General features: G+C 41.7%; 1 protein-coding gene across 4 annotated transcripts in view; it reads left to right on the top strand.

The window, feature by feature from the left end:
* Nucleotides 1-13,373, top strand: part of RILPL1 (Rab interacting lysosomal protein like 1) — a 36,290-nt gene extending 22,917 nt beyond the window's left edge. The window contains exons 5-9 of one of the 4 annotated variants that reach the window (XM_030583125.1): nucleotides 2,222-2,394; nucleotides 4,179-4,271; nucleotides 10,097-10,184; nucleotides 11,542-11,587; nucleotides 12,506-12,592. In XM_030583125.1, coding sequence (XP_030438985.1) covers nucleotides 2,222-2,394; nucleotides 4,179-4,271; nucleotides 10,097-10,184; nucleotides 11,542-11,544 — 357 coding nt within the window. In that variant the 3' untranslated portion in view covers nucleotides 11,545-11,587; nucleotides 12,506-12,592. Of the gene's footprint in view, nucleotides 1-2,221; nucleotides 2,395-4,178; nucleotides 4,272-10,096; nucleotides 10,185-11,541; nucleotides 11,588-12,505 lie in introns of all 4 variants that reach the window. The other 3 variants (XM_030583124.1, XM_030583126.1, XM_030583123.1) reach the window with 3 other exon arrangements.
* Nucleotides 13,374-14,701: the final 1,328 nt, after the last annotated feature.

The following is a 14,701-nucleotide window of genomic DNA, read 5'->3' as shown; positions in this document are numbered from 1 at the left end:
CTACTGCCCCTCATTGGGGGTGGTTTTATTTTGCCAACAAAGGGCAGCTATGCTGCAGACCTTACAGCAGCACTTAGTAGCAGTACAGCTGTGCTGCTGTAAGGTGTGCAGTGTAGACGTAGCCTTAGTTTTCCTGTCTGTGAAATGGAAGTAGTAATACTGACCTACTCTGTAGGGTCTTGGGGATCAATTCAATGTCAGATCTGAAGATCTGTAGTGCTATGCTTTAGAACAGAAGTGCTCAGTATTTATTTTTATTATATTGGCCCTAAATGGGGGCGCATCTTATTTAGAGAAGCTTTCCCTGGGAAATGAGATCTTGATTGGCCTTTTTCCATTCGGAGTGTTGAAAGGAACATATCTGTTTAGGTGGCTATACTCTGAATATAAAACACCTAGTTAGGAGCCGCCATGCCACTGGGACACCAACAGACTCCTGACTCCAGTGACACAGCCAGGAAACTCTTGGTACCTCTTTAAAATCCAGTTTGGGAGGTGAGCAGCTTACTTTCTTCCCTGCTTATCTTCATCAGGTCCAAACATGTAAATCATCTGTCTCTCTCAGCCCATTCAGTGACACTGCTTCTATGTGCTGGCACCCCATCAGCTCTTGCAACAAGTATTGCGTTTCAAATGTACTTTGCTGCATGCACCGTTCCAACATTTATTTACAGCTGGAAGTTTCCCAGACCTCGTAGTGTTCTCAGTTGTGTTGCAGAAAATCCTAATTCCAAGCACACATTTCCAACACGCTTGTATTTTCTCTGTATTGCTTACTCTGCTTTATATGGCCATGTGATGTCACTGACTACAGCAGCAGTATCGTGTATGGTGGTGTTTCTCAAACTGGGATCACCACTTGTGTAGGGAAAGCCCCTGGTGGGCCGGGCCTGTTTGTTTACCTGCCCCGTCCGCAGGTCCGGCCGATTGCGGCTCCCACTGGCTGCGGTTCACTGCTCCAGGATCGGCCGGACCTGCGGACAGGGCAGGTAAACAAACCGGCCCGGCCCGCCAGGGGCTTTCCCTACAAGCGGCGCCCCTATTTGAGAAACCCTGATGTATGGTGACTTTCTTCTCCTTCTCTGTGCTGTCCCTTGGGCCATGTCCCTGCAAACAGAGCCATGCAAGATCTCATTGACTTTGGTAGGACTCCACACAGGTGTGAGAAACCATCTGCGTAGATCAGGGTCCAAGTTCTGCAGAAATTAGGATGCAAGAGACCGAACGTCTACAGGCTCCAGGACCAAAACTGGAGAAATCTCCTAACTTTGAGTGAATCTTACATAGAACTATTATATAGAAGAAGAATGGGAGTAACTGGTCTATTTAAAAAATAAAAAAGCCAACCCTGCCATTACCAACAGGGAATATGGGGTGCTCTGCACACATCTGTATATCTCCTCTTTGTAGCTGTTCAGGTTCACTGGTGTTGACCTCAAAGAGATGTCATTTGAGCAAGGGCATTAATGTAATAGGTTATTATATATTCAGGGAAACTTGCAACCTCTTCTAAAGAAGTGTCTCCTTATGATTGGAAAATACACTAAACAAGCCACACAGCAAGGGTCATTTATTTTAAAATATTTGATTAACTATCTTTAAGAAACTGTGGAAAGTAGGCGCCTGTCAAAACACTGGCCCTACATTTTAAAAAATGATTAGTGGTTTGGGTTTTTTTTTTTTTTGGGGGGGGGGGTTTGATTCTCTGAACACCTAGACCGTCAAAATCAGGCCCCTTTAAGGTGTCTCAGGTTGGATACCCAACAACATTGTTACCCCAAATCAGTAGTCACTTCTGAAAATACAGGCCTCTGGCTAAATAAAATAGAAAACAAACTTCCCCTAGGCTGGATTTACAGCCTCCTTGCTGTTGGCACCCACTCATGACTCCTCTCATCTGAGGAGGTGAGATAAAGAGGGATCACCCCATCTTTGAGGCCTAAAAAACCCAAAGCTACCCCAGCGTTGTTAGCCTCCAGCAGTTTCCAGCACAGTAAGGAATGCTGTGATCCCCTACCACTGAATTATTCTTGCTGGTGATCTTATTAAATCCGAGCAATGAAGCAAAAGTAGTTGGCTTTCCATAGCACTCCTCTAACATTGTTGACGGCTCTTATAATATTAAGAATAGTGATGGATGATTCAATTGCATCTCTAAGGAAAAGTTAAGCCTTTATTGAGTGCACAATGAATTAATTAAAGCTTGTATTTCATCCTCCAGTCAGAACCTAACAATGATGACTATCTTTCTGAATCGGAGAAGATGGCTCTGGATTTAAAAGATCCAAACCGTCCAAGATTTACTCTACAAGAGCTACGGGATGTCTTACACGAGCGGAATGAACTGAAGTCTCGAGTGTTTTTGCTGCAGGAAGAGCTTTTATATTATAAGAGGTGTGTTGGCTCCCACTGTTGGTATTGCTACCTCTGCCTTCTCCATTGTAGAGGCACAGAATAGAGAGAAATCAGAGGTTGGATCTAAAAACTATGAGTGTCCGCTTAAATAGTCTCTAAGAAACTGCAGCGGATTCTTGGCTTCCCTAAAACAAAGTAAAGATGGTTCCAAAATCTGGTTCATATTTGAATTTTCACCAAGTTTTGGGAGGAGTTTGGTTTAATGTTCCCCAAAATCTGTGACCTCAATAGCGGACATTTCAAACAAATGAATACTTTAAAAGGGAGAGAAATTGTTAGTGCCTGTTTAATTTTTTTTTAAATCGGAAAATGGCCTTTCACAAAGATGGAAATATTTGGGGTTGTTTTTTTTCCATTTTCTTTCCCCCTTTCCTCCCTTTCTTTTTTAGTGGCAAAATAGAGGGAGAGAATCTGGGGAAGGGAATTGAAAACCGCAACAACCAAAAATCTTAGTATAATTTTTTTTCAAATGAGTGACAAATCATTCCTTTCCATACCTGTGGAACAAAATCTGACTTGAAATTACAACAAGAAACAACCACCCACCCTGCACACCCTAACTCTTTCAATCAGCTTTAAAAAAAAAAAATTGCAAATTTCATGTAGGGACAGATTTTTTACTATTTACCCATTTAATATTCTCAGCAAAGCTATATAGGGTCTATATGTCCCTGGGACAGGATGCACCTCTAGGTCACTGGCAAAGATCAATTCCTCAGCACATGGCTGGTGCCAAAAACGTATTGCCATCTGATACCAGTTCTGTGGCCCAAGGGCAGCAAGGTCGTGGTCACAGTTCAGTACCCAGTGGAGAAGTGCCAAAATCCGAAAACTATCATGACCATTGCCATTAGCATGCCAGTGATTTCCAGTCTCCTCATAGAGGCCAAGGATTGAATGGGCCCTGAACATAGGAGAGCTTAGCCTCCTCTACAGGAGCTCTGTTTAGACGGTCATTTGAGGTATATCAGTAGGGGGAAGATGGTCTTGCTGCACCTGTTCTTTGACTAAACCGGGGACTCCTGAGCTGTCAATCCAGCACTCGTCAACTTTTTTTTTTTTTTTAAATCATATGGTCAGTTTTTCTCTCCTAAACAGTGGGATCCATTAAACTCAGCCTGTCACTCTCCCAAGGATTGCTGTACACTGCACAGCAGTATTCTGTCCTCTTCTGAGTTTAAGAAACTATTGCAGGTACTTGGGTTACCTGAATGTTGATTTTTTTGTTTGTTTTTAATGTATGCAGTGTTGTAGCCATGTCAGATCCCAGGACAGTAGAGAGACAAGGTGGGTGAGCTAATATCTTTTACTGTTCCAATTTCTGTTGATGAGTGAGAGAAGCTTTCATGCTTACACAGAAGTCTGACATTTTTAATGGCACTCACTGTGTATGATTAACCCTACAAATCCTCCTCATGTGACAGTTCTAGATCTCCTCTTCTAACACTGGTGACTTTAATTTGAAAAAGTATTGTAAATTAAAAGAAACGAAGGGCCTTATCCACTGCTGATGAAAAGATTGCCACTGACTTTAATGGGTTTGAATCAGCCTCTCAGTTCCTTTTAGTTTACAAAGCTTGTTCAGATTCATGCAACTCTGGGTCTGATCCAAATCCACCAAAGTCAGAGGGAATCTTTTCATCTGTTGTGGATCAGGCTCTTAATTTTGTAATGTACAAAACTCCTACTTCAAATTGTATTTTAAATTTCTCCAGAATAATGAAAGAACTAGAATTTAACTGTATTTTTCCCTCTTCTTAAAGTGAGGAAACAGAAGAAGAAACTAGATCCCCTCAACCTACCCCCATAATTAATTCAAAAACCTCAACTCAGCCAGAATCTGGAATCAAACGACTGTAAGTAGCATTCTCTTCCAAAAATCTCGAACTGGGCATGTTTCTTGCGGGGGTAATTGGGTTGGTTTTAGTTCTGGTTGTCGTCCCCCCCCACCACAACCCCATTAATATTCATTTAGTGATATCACATGCACATGTGTTTTGGAAATAATCCTATAATAAACAGTATTATAAAAACACAATTTATAGGTTTTATGAAACAAAACAGAACATAGTGTTGTTTTAATTCTCAGTGACTTCCTATCTCTGACAGGTTCCCTTCACACACACAATAAGGAGAAGAATAAGTGTTCTGTGCACTTGCATTTATGGTTACAGATAAACTGTGCCCCTATGTGTGTTAAATTCTAATATTCCCTTCTTGAGTACTGCTCATAATACTCTGAGTAGAGTAGCATATGTTGCTATGGATTGTAACAGCATATGAGCTAACAAGCTGTTAGCCACAGAAACTCCGGCTCTTATTTGGAACCATCTTGTCAGCCTATTCAGGCTCTGAGGATGTTTGTGTCTGCATATGAAAGTGAACTGCTGGTCTCTCACCATGGGCAGTGGTCCTGTTTCAAGCCTGATCCTGCATTCCTTGGGCACCCCAAATTGCAGCTAAGACCACTGTAAGATCAGGGTACATTAAGTGAAAAAGTGCCCAATTTTACATGCCTATGTGCTTGCTTACATTTAGAGAGTAAACTCCTGGGGCAGAGATAGCAGATTCAGCAACGGGAACACATCAGCAAGCTGGCTTCTCTAGGTCTCATACCTGAGAGCTATAGAATGTGTTCATAACAAAAGCTCAAGCACATAACAGCTGGGCCTGGAGTTCAGTCTCCTTCCCTTCCCACTACTAAGTAGCCATGTTTACAGATTCCTACATCCTGAGAATCTGAGCCTTCAGGCTCAAGCCTTGCCATTTCCTGCGGGCTTGTCTACATCACAAAGTTGCAGCGCTGGTGAGGGGGTTACAGCGCTGCAACTTAGGAGGTGTACACATCTGCAGGGCATCACCAGCGCTGCAACTCCCTGTTTGCAGCGCTGGCCGTACTCCCGTTTTGTCTCGGGTGTAGAGGATCCAGCGCTGGTGATCCAGCGCTGGTAATCAAGTGTAGACACTTACCAGCGCTTTTCTTGACCTCCGTGGAATAAGCAGGTATCCCAGCATACCTGAGGAAGCCTCTGGTAATCAAGCAGGTCTCCTTCCCCGGTTTGCTCTCGCATTCCCCGAACCCCCGAGCAAGCAGGTCTCCTTCCCTGCAGTTTGCTCTCGCGTTCCCCGAATCCCCAAGCAAGCAGGTCTCCTTCCCTGCGGTTTGCAGGGGGGTTCGGGGAACGCGAGAGCAAACCGCAGCAAAGCTGGTCTCCTTCCCTGCGGTTTGCTCTCGTGTTCCCCGAATCCCCGAGCAAGCAGGTCTCCTTCCCTGCGGTTTGCAAGGGGGTTCGGGGAACGCGAGAGCAAACCGCGGCAAAGCTGGTCTCCTTCCCCGGTTTGCTCTCGCGTTCCCTGAACCCCCCTTGAAGCCGCCCAACAGCGCTGCAGTGTGGCCACATCTAACACCACTTGCAGCGCTGGTTGCTGTAAGTGTGGCCACTCTGCAGCGCTGGCCCGATACAGCTGTACTAATACAGCTGTAACAACCAGCGCTGCAAAATTGTAGATGTAGACATACCCCTAGCTGTATACAGAACACTTGTATTCGGTCTAAGCACAGAGTTAACTCTTTGCTTACTCTGTACCCTGTCAGAGGGGGCTTGTCTCTATTGTTTTTCTGACCTGTAAAGCTCTGTGCCCCCTATAGTGGGGTGTAAGTAAGTAATAATACTATGCAGAAAGCATTAGAAAACCAAATTATAGAATCACTTCATTTGTCAGTTTATCTATTGTCAACTCACTCCCTTACCTTTTTATTCCAAATATTAGCTTTTGAACCTACTAAGAGGTTTTCAGGTTTTGTGAATAGTGTAACTTTTAACAATGCATAAACTATTTGGATATGCCACATTTTTATTTAGTTGCAAAACTCTCCCATCCTGTCCCTATATGCATATAACCTTCAGCTTCCATATAAAAACAGTGTCTGCACTTAGAATATCAGGGTTGGAAGGGACCTCAGGAGGTCATCTAGTCCAACCCCCTGCTTAAATCAAAGCAGGACCAATCCCCAGACAGATTTTTGCCCTAGATCCCTAAGTGACCCCCTCAAGGATTGAACTCTCAACCCTGGGTTTAGCAGGCCAATGCTCAAACCACTGAGTTATTCTGCCCCTGTCAGTGCCTTCCATGGGATGATCCTGGGGGGATGATCCAAACTCCAGTAAAGATAACTGGAGTGTTTCCATTGATTCCGGTTAGCTTTAGCTCATGCTATTAGTGCATAGGAATGGGCCAGATTTCAGACTGGTTGCTTCAATGACCCTTTATTTTGTATTTGAAAATTATACTTTGACAGTTGGATTACTTTCCCTCATGATTATGGTTATGATGCCCTACTTTTATAACACTTATGAGAAGAGCATGTCATGTTTGGACTAGTGGGTTTATCTTATATGTTCATCTCCATCATAAATGTTCTGTTCCTGTATTACTATTTAATCCTTCAGTTTATTTAGTTTGATTCCTCATTTGTGGGGAATGGACACATAACCAGTATAATGGTGACTGCAATTTCAAGATTGGGATTATCCTGAGCAAAAGCGGGACAAAACTGTAAACTGACCACATTTTGTTGCAATGCTAACTGGACATTCTTAGTTTTGGCTCTCTCTGTTCCAATATACATAGGCAGCATAGGGAATCATGGCAGGAGAGCATGGATATTTGGAGTGGATGTCTCGCTGGGTTCTTCCTGATTTTTCTGGAGTGCTCTGGAACATATGTTGGGCAGCTGGCCACTAATCACATAGAAAATTTCTAGACAAATATTCAGATCTTTCTTTTTTATCATCTTGCCTTTTAATTTATAATTGCCCATATCTAATAGTAGTAAAAGTTAAACCCGTTGTTTTGACTTGTTTCCTTCTTTCAAAAACTCCTTTCACATTTCAATAAATTCCCATGCTGTCATCCTAAGCATAGAGCTCCCCTGCCTATTCTTGCTGGGATATGGAACTGCCTACCACACCTGCTGTCTGGGGGAACTGGCTTTCCTGTCAACTGGCACTCTCAACACCTTGGGTTTTTTTTGTTTCCCCTGCCTCTTGCGAGGGTGGGGGAGGGGACCCATATATTTTTTTTTTAAGTTAACCAAGACAATGGTACTTGAACTTTTTTGCAACCTCCCTAAACAGAACCCATCTGTCTTCATTGTCTCTCTCATGTCTGGAGTGCCTGAAACTGTGGCACCAGCAGTCCTCCATGGCTGGGGCACTGTCTGCAATCCCGAGCTAGGGGGCACTCCAGGACTTTAGCAGTCCCCACATAGGCCAAGGTTCTGCAGGTGCCGGGGGTCTATGTGACTGCCTGAAATGAAAGGAAACCGAATTGCTGGGAAAGAAAAAGGCCCCCATTTCTGTGTCTTCTGCGGCTGCCACTTTACAGCCCACCCACTCAGGGACCAGAAGGAGAAGTAACACAGCCCAGGTAGCCAGCTCCTTCTTGGTCAGGTGAGAGTTAGGGATACAGTTTATCCCTCGAGCTGACAGATCTCTCCTGCTCCAGGCAGTCTTTCAGCACCCATCGACTATAGCCATTTAATTACCTAAATAGTAAATAAATCCCATTATACCCATTTTACAGATGGGGACATGGAGGTAAAAAGAAGATGCAGCCAAATTAATAGACGAAAATACCACAGCTTACCCCAGTGATACTGCCGGGCTGGGAGATGCAACTGTGCCTGAGGGGAGCCTTGGGCAAGTTACTTAGGATCTGATTCTGCAAGGTGCCAAGTCCCTCCTCTGCTCCAGGTCCCAGTGCCAGGGGAAGTTGTGGACACTTAGAACTGCTCAGCACCTTGTAAGATCAGGCCCCAAGTCACTTGCTTAAAACCATAGAGGGAGACACTGTAACTGCAATATTTTCCTGTAAGCTCTCCAAACCTGCAATAGCACTGGGATAAGATGTAATAGATTAAAAACACTACCTTAGTACTCCTTTGGAACAGAGCTGGGATTAGAACTGACAGCCTTAGCTGTCACTCCTGTTTTCAGACTCTCTCTCGACAAACCCTAACTAAGAAAATACAGATTTATTGCCATTCTCTTAGGAAAAGCTGTATGTCTGCCTCTTTAAAACACACCTATTTCCCTTCACTGTGAATACAGTATTATAAATACACCAGGCATATTCTCTACCATCTTGGATTGGCTCACACAATTGGTGAGTTGCTGCATTTGCAAACAGCTAAGGGAAGTTCTGAAATCTACACTTTTCTCCCTGGGGTTACAGCTTGATTTTTAGATTCTCTACAAGTTTAAAGGAGCACAGATCTCCTGAGATCACCTTGATTTACCAGTAAGTTTGTCTCTATTCCTCTATGGCTGCATGTAATGAGAGAACATCTGTTGTCAGCCAAAAGGAGATACTTGCGGAAAAAGCATCAGCACTGGAATTAAAAATGCTGGCTCTGTTTTGTTTGTACACTGTATAGAAAGACCCTTTTCTTTAAGAGTACCACGCTTCTTGTTCAATGTAATGCCTGAAGTAGTCTTACATCTTGTTCTGATGTCTGAGCTGTATAGATAACTGAGTGGGCCATGATGTGTAAAACTAGAAGTCCAGGCTGTGGTGAATAATATCTTTGTTTTGATTCAAGAATAGCAGCTACAGCAGCTGTGTTAGGAAGGCTTCCGAACTGCATTAGATCACAAGTGAAATGACTCTGGTGATCTCAACTTTATCCTTAACTGACATTAGTCCACAGCACAAAAATAAATTGGCCATAATTGCCAGTATCTGCAGAGGAGAATCCTTAGAACAGCAGAGGGTGTTGCAGGTATGGACGAAGATGCTTTGTGTGGGCCAGGTCATACAGAGCATCTAGCCAAAGTGCTCTCTCATGTTCAGGTTTTTTGAGCACCAGAGTGTATCTCCAAGTTGCATGAATTGTATGATGTGCAGTAAAAGGGCTGAAACTGTCATAGCAAGTCAGCTAAAATAATGTTTCTTCTAGCATAGTTGTAAGGCTTTGAAACCAGTATTATCGCTGCCTGTGGTTGGCATTTCTGCATGTGTATTGATGCAGAACCTCTCAGAAGAGAGACATGGACCCTTTTTTAACCAAGTAGAATGCAATGGGGTTTATTTCAAGTCTTCAAATCCTTTTTTTTTTTTTTAACTTGACAGTATCAGTTTTGTCACTTGCAATACCCTTAAAACTGTAAAATGGATCATTTCTAGCCCTATTTCCTATGCAAATATCTATGGAAAAGCAGTAGTTATTCTATTGTATTATAGAGCATTGTTTGTACTTCTTAACATCCACCCTCATTCTTCACTTCACCATTATGTATGTGCCTGTTTCTTTTACAAACCTGTAACTGGAAAAACAAATGTATTCTTATGCTCTGCATTGCTAGAGATTATAATCCCTTGGTGAAGTTACATGAAGGCTATGTGCTGCATCACAGTAGAAATTTGACCTCTCAGTTATGAATATTTTTAAGATGGCATAAAAACCAAATTTTAAGTACTGTACTAATTTATCTAACCAGAAGTGCCAGTGAGCAGCTGTCTTGGGTGATGCAGATACACTTCTCTCTCTCCCTCCCTCTAACTACTCCCATGTGTGATAATTCAAAGTAACCCTATGTATCTTGTTTACCTGTCTTTTATGGAATGTCTTTTATTTATTACTCCAGTCTTATCTCTGTGCCTGTACTTTTCTGACCAGGATCTTTACAGCCATAATGCCCATGGTAGCAGCTGGATTGATTCCAGATGATCCCACATTGCAGCCAATAAGAAGACTTGTGTCCCTTGTAGGAATTTTTTTTAAATGTTTCATACTGTTTTTTTTTTTTTTGTGGGTTCTTTTTTGGTTTTGGTTTTTTGTTTTTTTTGCATGACCCTCATGTATTTTAATATAAACTGCTGATTGCATTCCCATTGGCTGATTATAGGATCACAAACTCAAAAGCTGCCAATCAGAATGATCAATCAGTACATATTAACTTCAGTATTTAAATACTCAGTCTTGAATATTCTGTTCTATCACTTTTGTCTTACTGTTACCATGCTAAACCAATTTGTCCATTACCCATTAAGAAATTAATTCAATAAGAGCATTTTAATCGACATCTGTTAATTTTGCTTACTAAATCTGTTTTGTTTTATATCTATCATGACAAGTGCTTTTTAAAAACTAATTTTATTGACCTGCTACAAATTAATTCTACAGAATATAATGGCCAATATCTGTGCTAACTTAGTGTTTACTTTACTTATAGGCTGTCATTTACATGTCTGAGTACATGTCATCTGTGGATTTTGGTCTCCTATTGTGTGCTCCACACTATCCAGATTATATGCACTTAAAACAAGTTCTACAACTATATTCTTGGCTATCAAAAGAGGGTACTGACTACTGCTAATACAAGTTCTGGTTGAATTTTGATTATCATGGTGGTCATGTGAAGTGACCACTATACCGAAGGCTGCAAAATAGTTTTCATTCTAAATTCCTTCCCTTCCCACACAGAAACTTATCTTTCTAAACGTTCAACTTCTGGACTGAGAATTTCCATGCTTTCTTGGCCCAACAATGACACTCTTAAGTTCACCAAAATCTCTTCAGTGAGATTTAGAATAAATTGTTCATATATAAAATAGCCATTTTCCTACATCATAATTTGAGAGTAACTCAAATGGCTGAACTTTTGACCCTTGACACTTAGCATGTAAATACAGCTGTCTTCAATGAAGAGTGTACTTTACTAAACTTGAAAAATGTTAGTTATGAACATTTGAAAATGCAGGAACAAATATGCACAGGGGAAAGCCCTAGTTAGCAGTGCACTTATGCCAGGACGACTTGGAATCTGGCCTTTAAAACCAAAAACCAACCAACCAAAAACAGATGCAGTATAATGAAGTTATAAGCTCTGAGGTGACAGTGGCAGGGTAGTGCTGACATATACTTTCTTAGAACAAACCAGAAATTAAATGCAAGACACTGCAATATTAAGGCTGCAGACTTAAAATAAAAAAGTTAGGAAATGCAAACATTCAGGTCCCAGCAGCAACGTTAACTTGCTTGAACTGCACTCGTAGTAGTAGTTTCTATCCTGTACTTAAAAGTCGCTTAATGTAGTACTTATGTTGTTATTTGTATTGCAGTAGAACCTAAGGACTCCATTCGTAGACCAGGACCCCATTGTGCTAGGTACTATACAAACAGAGCAAAAAGTCCTAAAAAAGAGCACCATAAAATGGAAGGATACGCAGTGTGGTTAATGCTGAAGATGGTACCTTAACTTTTGCATTTCCCAACAGACATTAATTACATTTTAACATTGCATGAACACCTTTTGCATTTTTTTAAATATATGGTTCACTATAATAAATTATTTTGCTTAAGCTAGTAACGTCTCTGCCATACAAACAAGAAAGACTAATAACTGATTTTATTTTATGTAGTATCAGCTTTGCATTTAATTGCAGTTCACAGGCTTATTAAAATGACTTATCAGTTCATGCACACTATTAACTTAGCACTACACCCTCTGTGGGTAAACGATATGCACATTTAATGTGTTAAGGCTCTGATCCTGCAAACACTTACATACGCGTTTAGGTGTGTGCTGGAACTGGGCCTAAGGTATTAAAAGTATGCACTTTAAACATTTCTCTAAATTTTTAGTGAGTTCTTATACTTATTTCCTTCTCTTCCCTCCCCCCCCCCAATTTTTTCTCTTTCTACTTAAAAGCATATTGTAGCATTTTCATGCCAAAAAGATACTATGCTAATTTATTTTGTTTATGGCATGAAACTTATCCTTTTGTTCTGTTGTTGTGGTGTTTGTTTGTTTTTTAAATAACTAATACACCCAAACTAAGACTGCACGTGTGTGTAGGTCACGGCATTTAAAGCTTCTTTTTGAAGCTTCAGTAACAAAGCAGCTAGAGATGGCAGTGACTTCATCTTGAATAATGTTTGACAAAGGCTCCATCAGGCTTCGCTGCCTTCATTTTGCAGATGCAAACAGTTTTTTGCTCTTTAAGTTTTGTTGCACCATGTATCAGTTATCTCAAGTGTCTCCAAACCACTAAGTCCTAATTTGTCTTTCTTACTTTCTGGAAGGTTTAGTTTCTTCTCTCGTGATAAAAAACGCATGCAGACGACACAGAAAAACATGCACTTCCAGGATACTTTTGGCGAATGGGCAGATTCAAACAAAGATGACTCCTACACCGAACAAGGCCAAGAGGCCCTTCAGCATCTGTGATTAACACTCCAAGCCGTGTTGCTTACCACAATAGATCTGAATATTCTAGTAACAAGAAACTTCCATAACCAAATCTGGCAGCTCCTCATTTTTTATCTGCCTGGCACATGTTGACGGTTGTTACAGACATACTTTTTCCAAAGGGATTCCTCAGTGTTTACTTGGTGACTGCTCTCTGAAAACAGAATCCAGGCTCTGTAGTAATGGTTATTTATACTCCCGGGTATCAAAGCTTCTAGATAACTAGTTTTGTGCTGAATAACAAGTCTGTGGGACTCTTGCATTAACTACAGTAACACGAGCTTCTTTAAACCAAAAAGCCCCTTGTGCCATTATTACAGGTTTAGTTGCATTGTACAATATTGAGTGGTGAAGACTCTAATACCCTGTTTGTTGGGGGGAGGAGGGGATTTTTCTTAGTTCTGTTAATGACACTTTCAAAGAGAGATTTGCAGTGTATACACTATTTCCAGGGCAGGTCCTACCACAGCTGTATCCTGTCAAACTCACAGGTTGCAGATAAACTTCTTGGAACTTCAGCTGATAAAAATACAGAAACTGGAACAGCTGTGAGGGACTGTGATTGTATATTTCTCCTTGTCGTTTATAGTGCCTAAAGCATGTAGATACTGATGTACAAGGTGAGTGTGCCTTGCCTTTTGCTCTGAGTTATGCCGTATTAACAGAAAATGAATTGCTCACACAGAGGAATTCTAAAAACTCTGCAGTTGTTTTCTTCTTTGTACTATGCCCTTTTCCCCTCCTCTCTCTGTGTAGTGGCAGACCTTTGCTGTACAGGAAATAGATCACTTTCCCACAAAAGCCTTTGAACAAAGCCCCAGGCAGCACTTATACAAGTTCTTATTCCCTATCTGAAAACCATTTTAACACAAGTATAGAGGAGGTTTTAAGTCAGCTAATTCCTTTGTTCTGTGCAGACAGTCTCAACCCCCAATCTCACCTCCAGCCCTCCCGAAACTTCTCTTGGGACTGTGGGGACAATAGACTCTAAAACCCCAATCATGCAGGCTGTTCCCTAAGCAAACACATGTTATACTGCAGGGGTGCTCTGTATGGACACCTGGTTACATGCAACAGCTTGGAGCAGTGAGTGGGGCCTAACTCTATAATGAAAATCCCAGCTCTGTACATGGGTGAGCTAGGGGAAGGTCTGATCAGAAACTCAGTTGGTGATATAAGCCTAGCCCCAACTGAACTGTATTTGACCAACTGAGTAGTGGCCATAAACACCCACTAGCAAATTCATCTGTGAGACAGTTAGTTGTTACTGGAATGGGTGCCCACCCAGATCACATTGAGCCACACTCCGAGAGACATGCTACCCAAACTGTCCTACACATTATCCCCCTAATGTGAGAGAGGCCTTGTCCATTATGTTGAAGCAGAGAGAGAGCTGTTCTCTGTTACAATGGAGTTTAAGCCATTTTATGAGCTCAGCTGTACTATAAAAAGAGTCATACCACTGCACAGTTCTGCCAGGGGTGAGATGTATCTGCATATATTTGCTTATTGGCTTGTCTGCTCTAGAGTAACATTATTTAAAAAAAAATAAAGCCTAGCAGTACCTGTAGCTACTGCTGCCATTTTAACAGCATAGTGGTTAGACTTACTTGGACAGGACACTGTGCTAAACTATGACAGCAATCCACGTTCTGTGTATACTAAAGCTCCCAGTATTGATGCTGCTGGATCTGAACCAGTGAGGAAACTTGTAAGCAGAAAATAAGTTTTAGAGAGTTTGTCAAACACTCTTGCCTAGTGTGACTACAAATTTGTCTCCTGAACTTACAGGCTGGTTTAATACTACTGTTTTTAAATTTATGGAGATATCCTATCTGCTAGAACTGGAAGGGACCTTGGGTTATTGAGTCCAGCCCCCTACCTTCACTAGCAGGACCAAGTACTGATTTTTGCCCCAGATCCCTAAGTGGCCCCCTCAAGGACTGAACTCACAACCCTGGGTTTAGCAGGCCAATGCTCAAACCACTGAGCTATCCCTCCCCCTCTAAGTACAGGCCAGGGACCCTCCA

Source organism: Gopherus evgoodei, chromosome 13 (assembly GCF_007399415.2).
Source record: "Gopherus evgoodei ecotype Sinaloan lineage chromosome 13, rGopEvg1_v1.p, whole genome shotgun sequence".
NCBI lineage: Eukaryota > Metazoa > Chordata > Testudines > Testudinidae > Gopherus > Gopherus evgoodei.
Note: the sequence above shows the minus strand (reverse complement) of the source record. Positions and strands in the feature narration are given on the sequence as shown.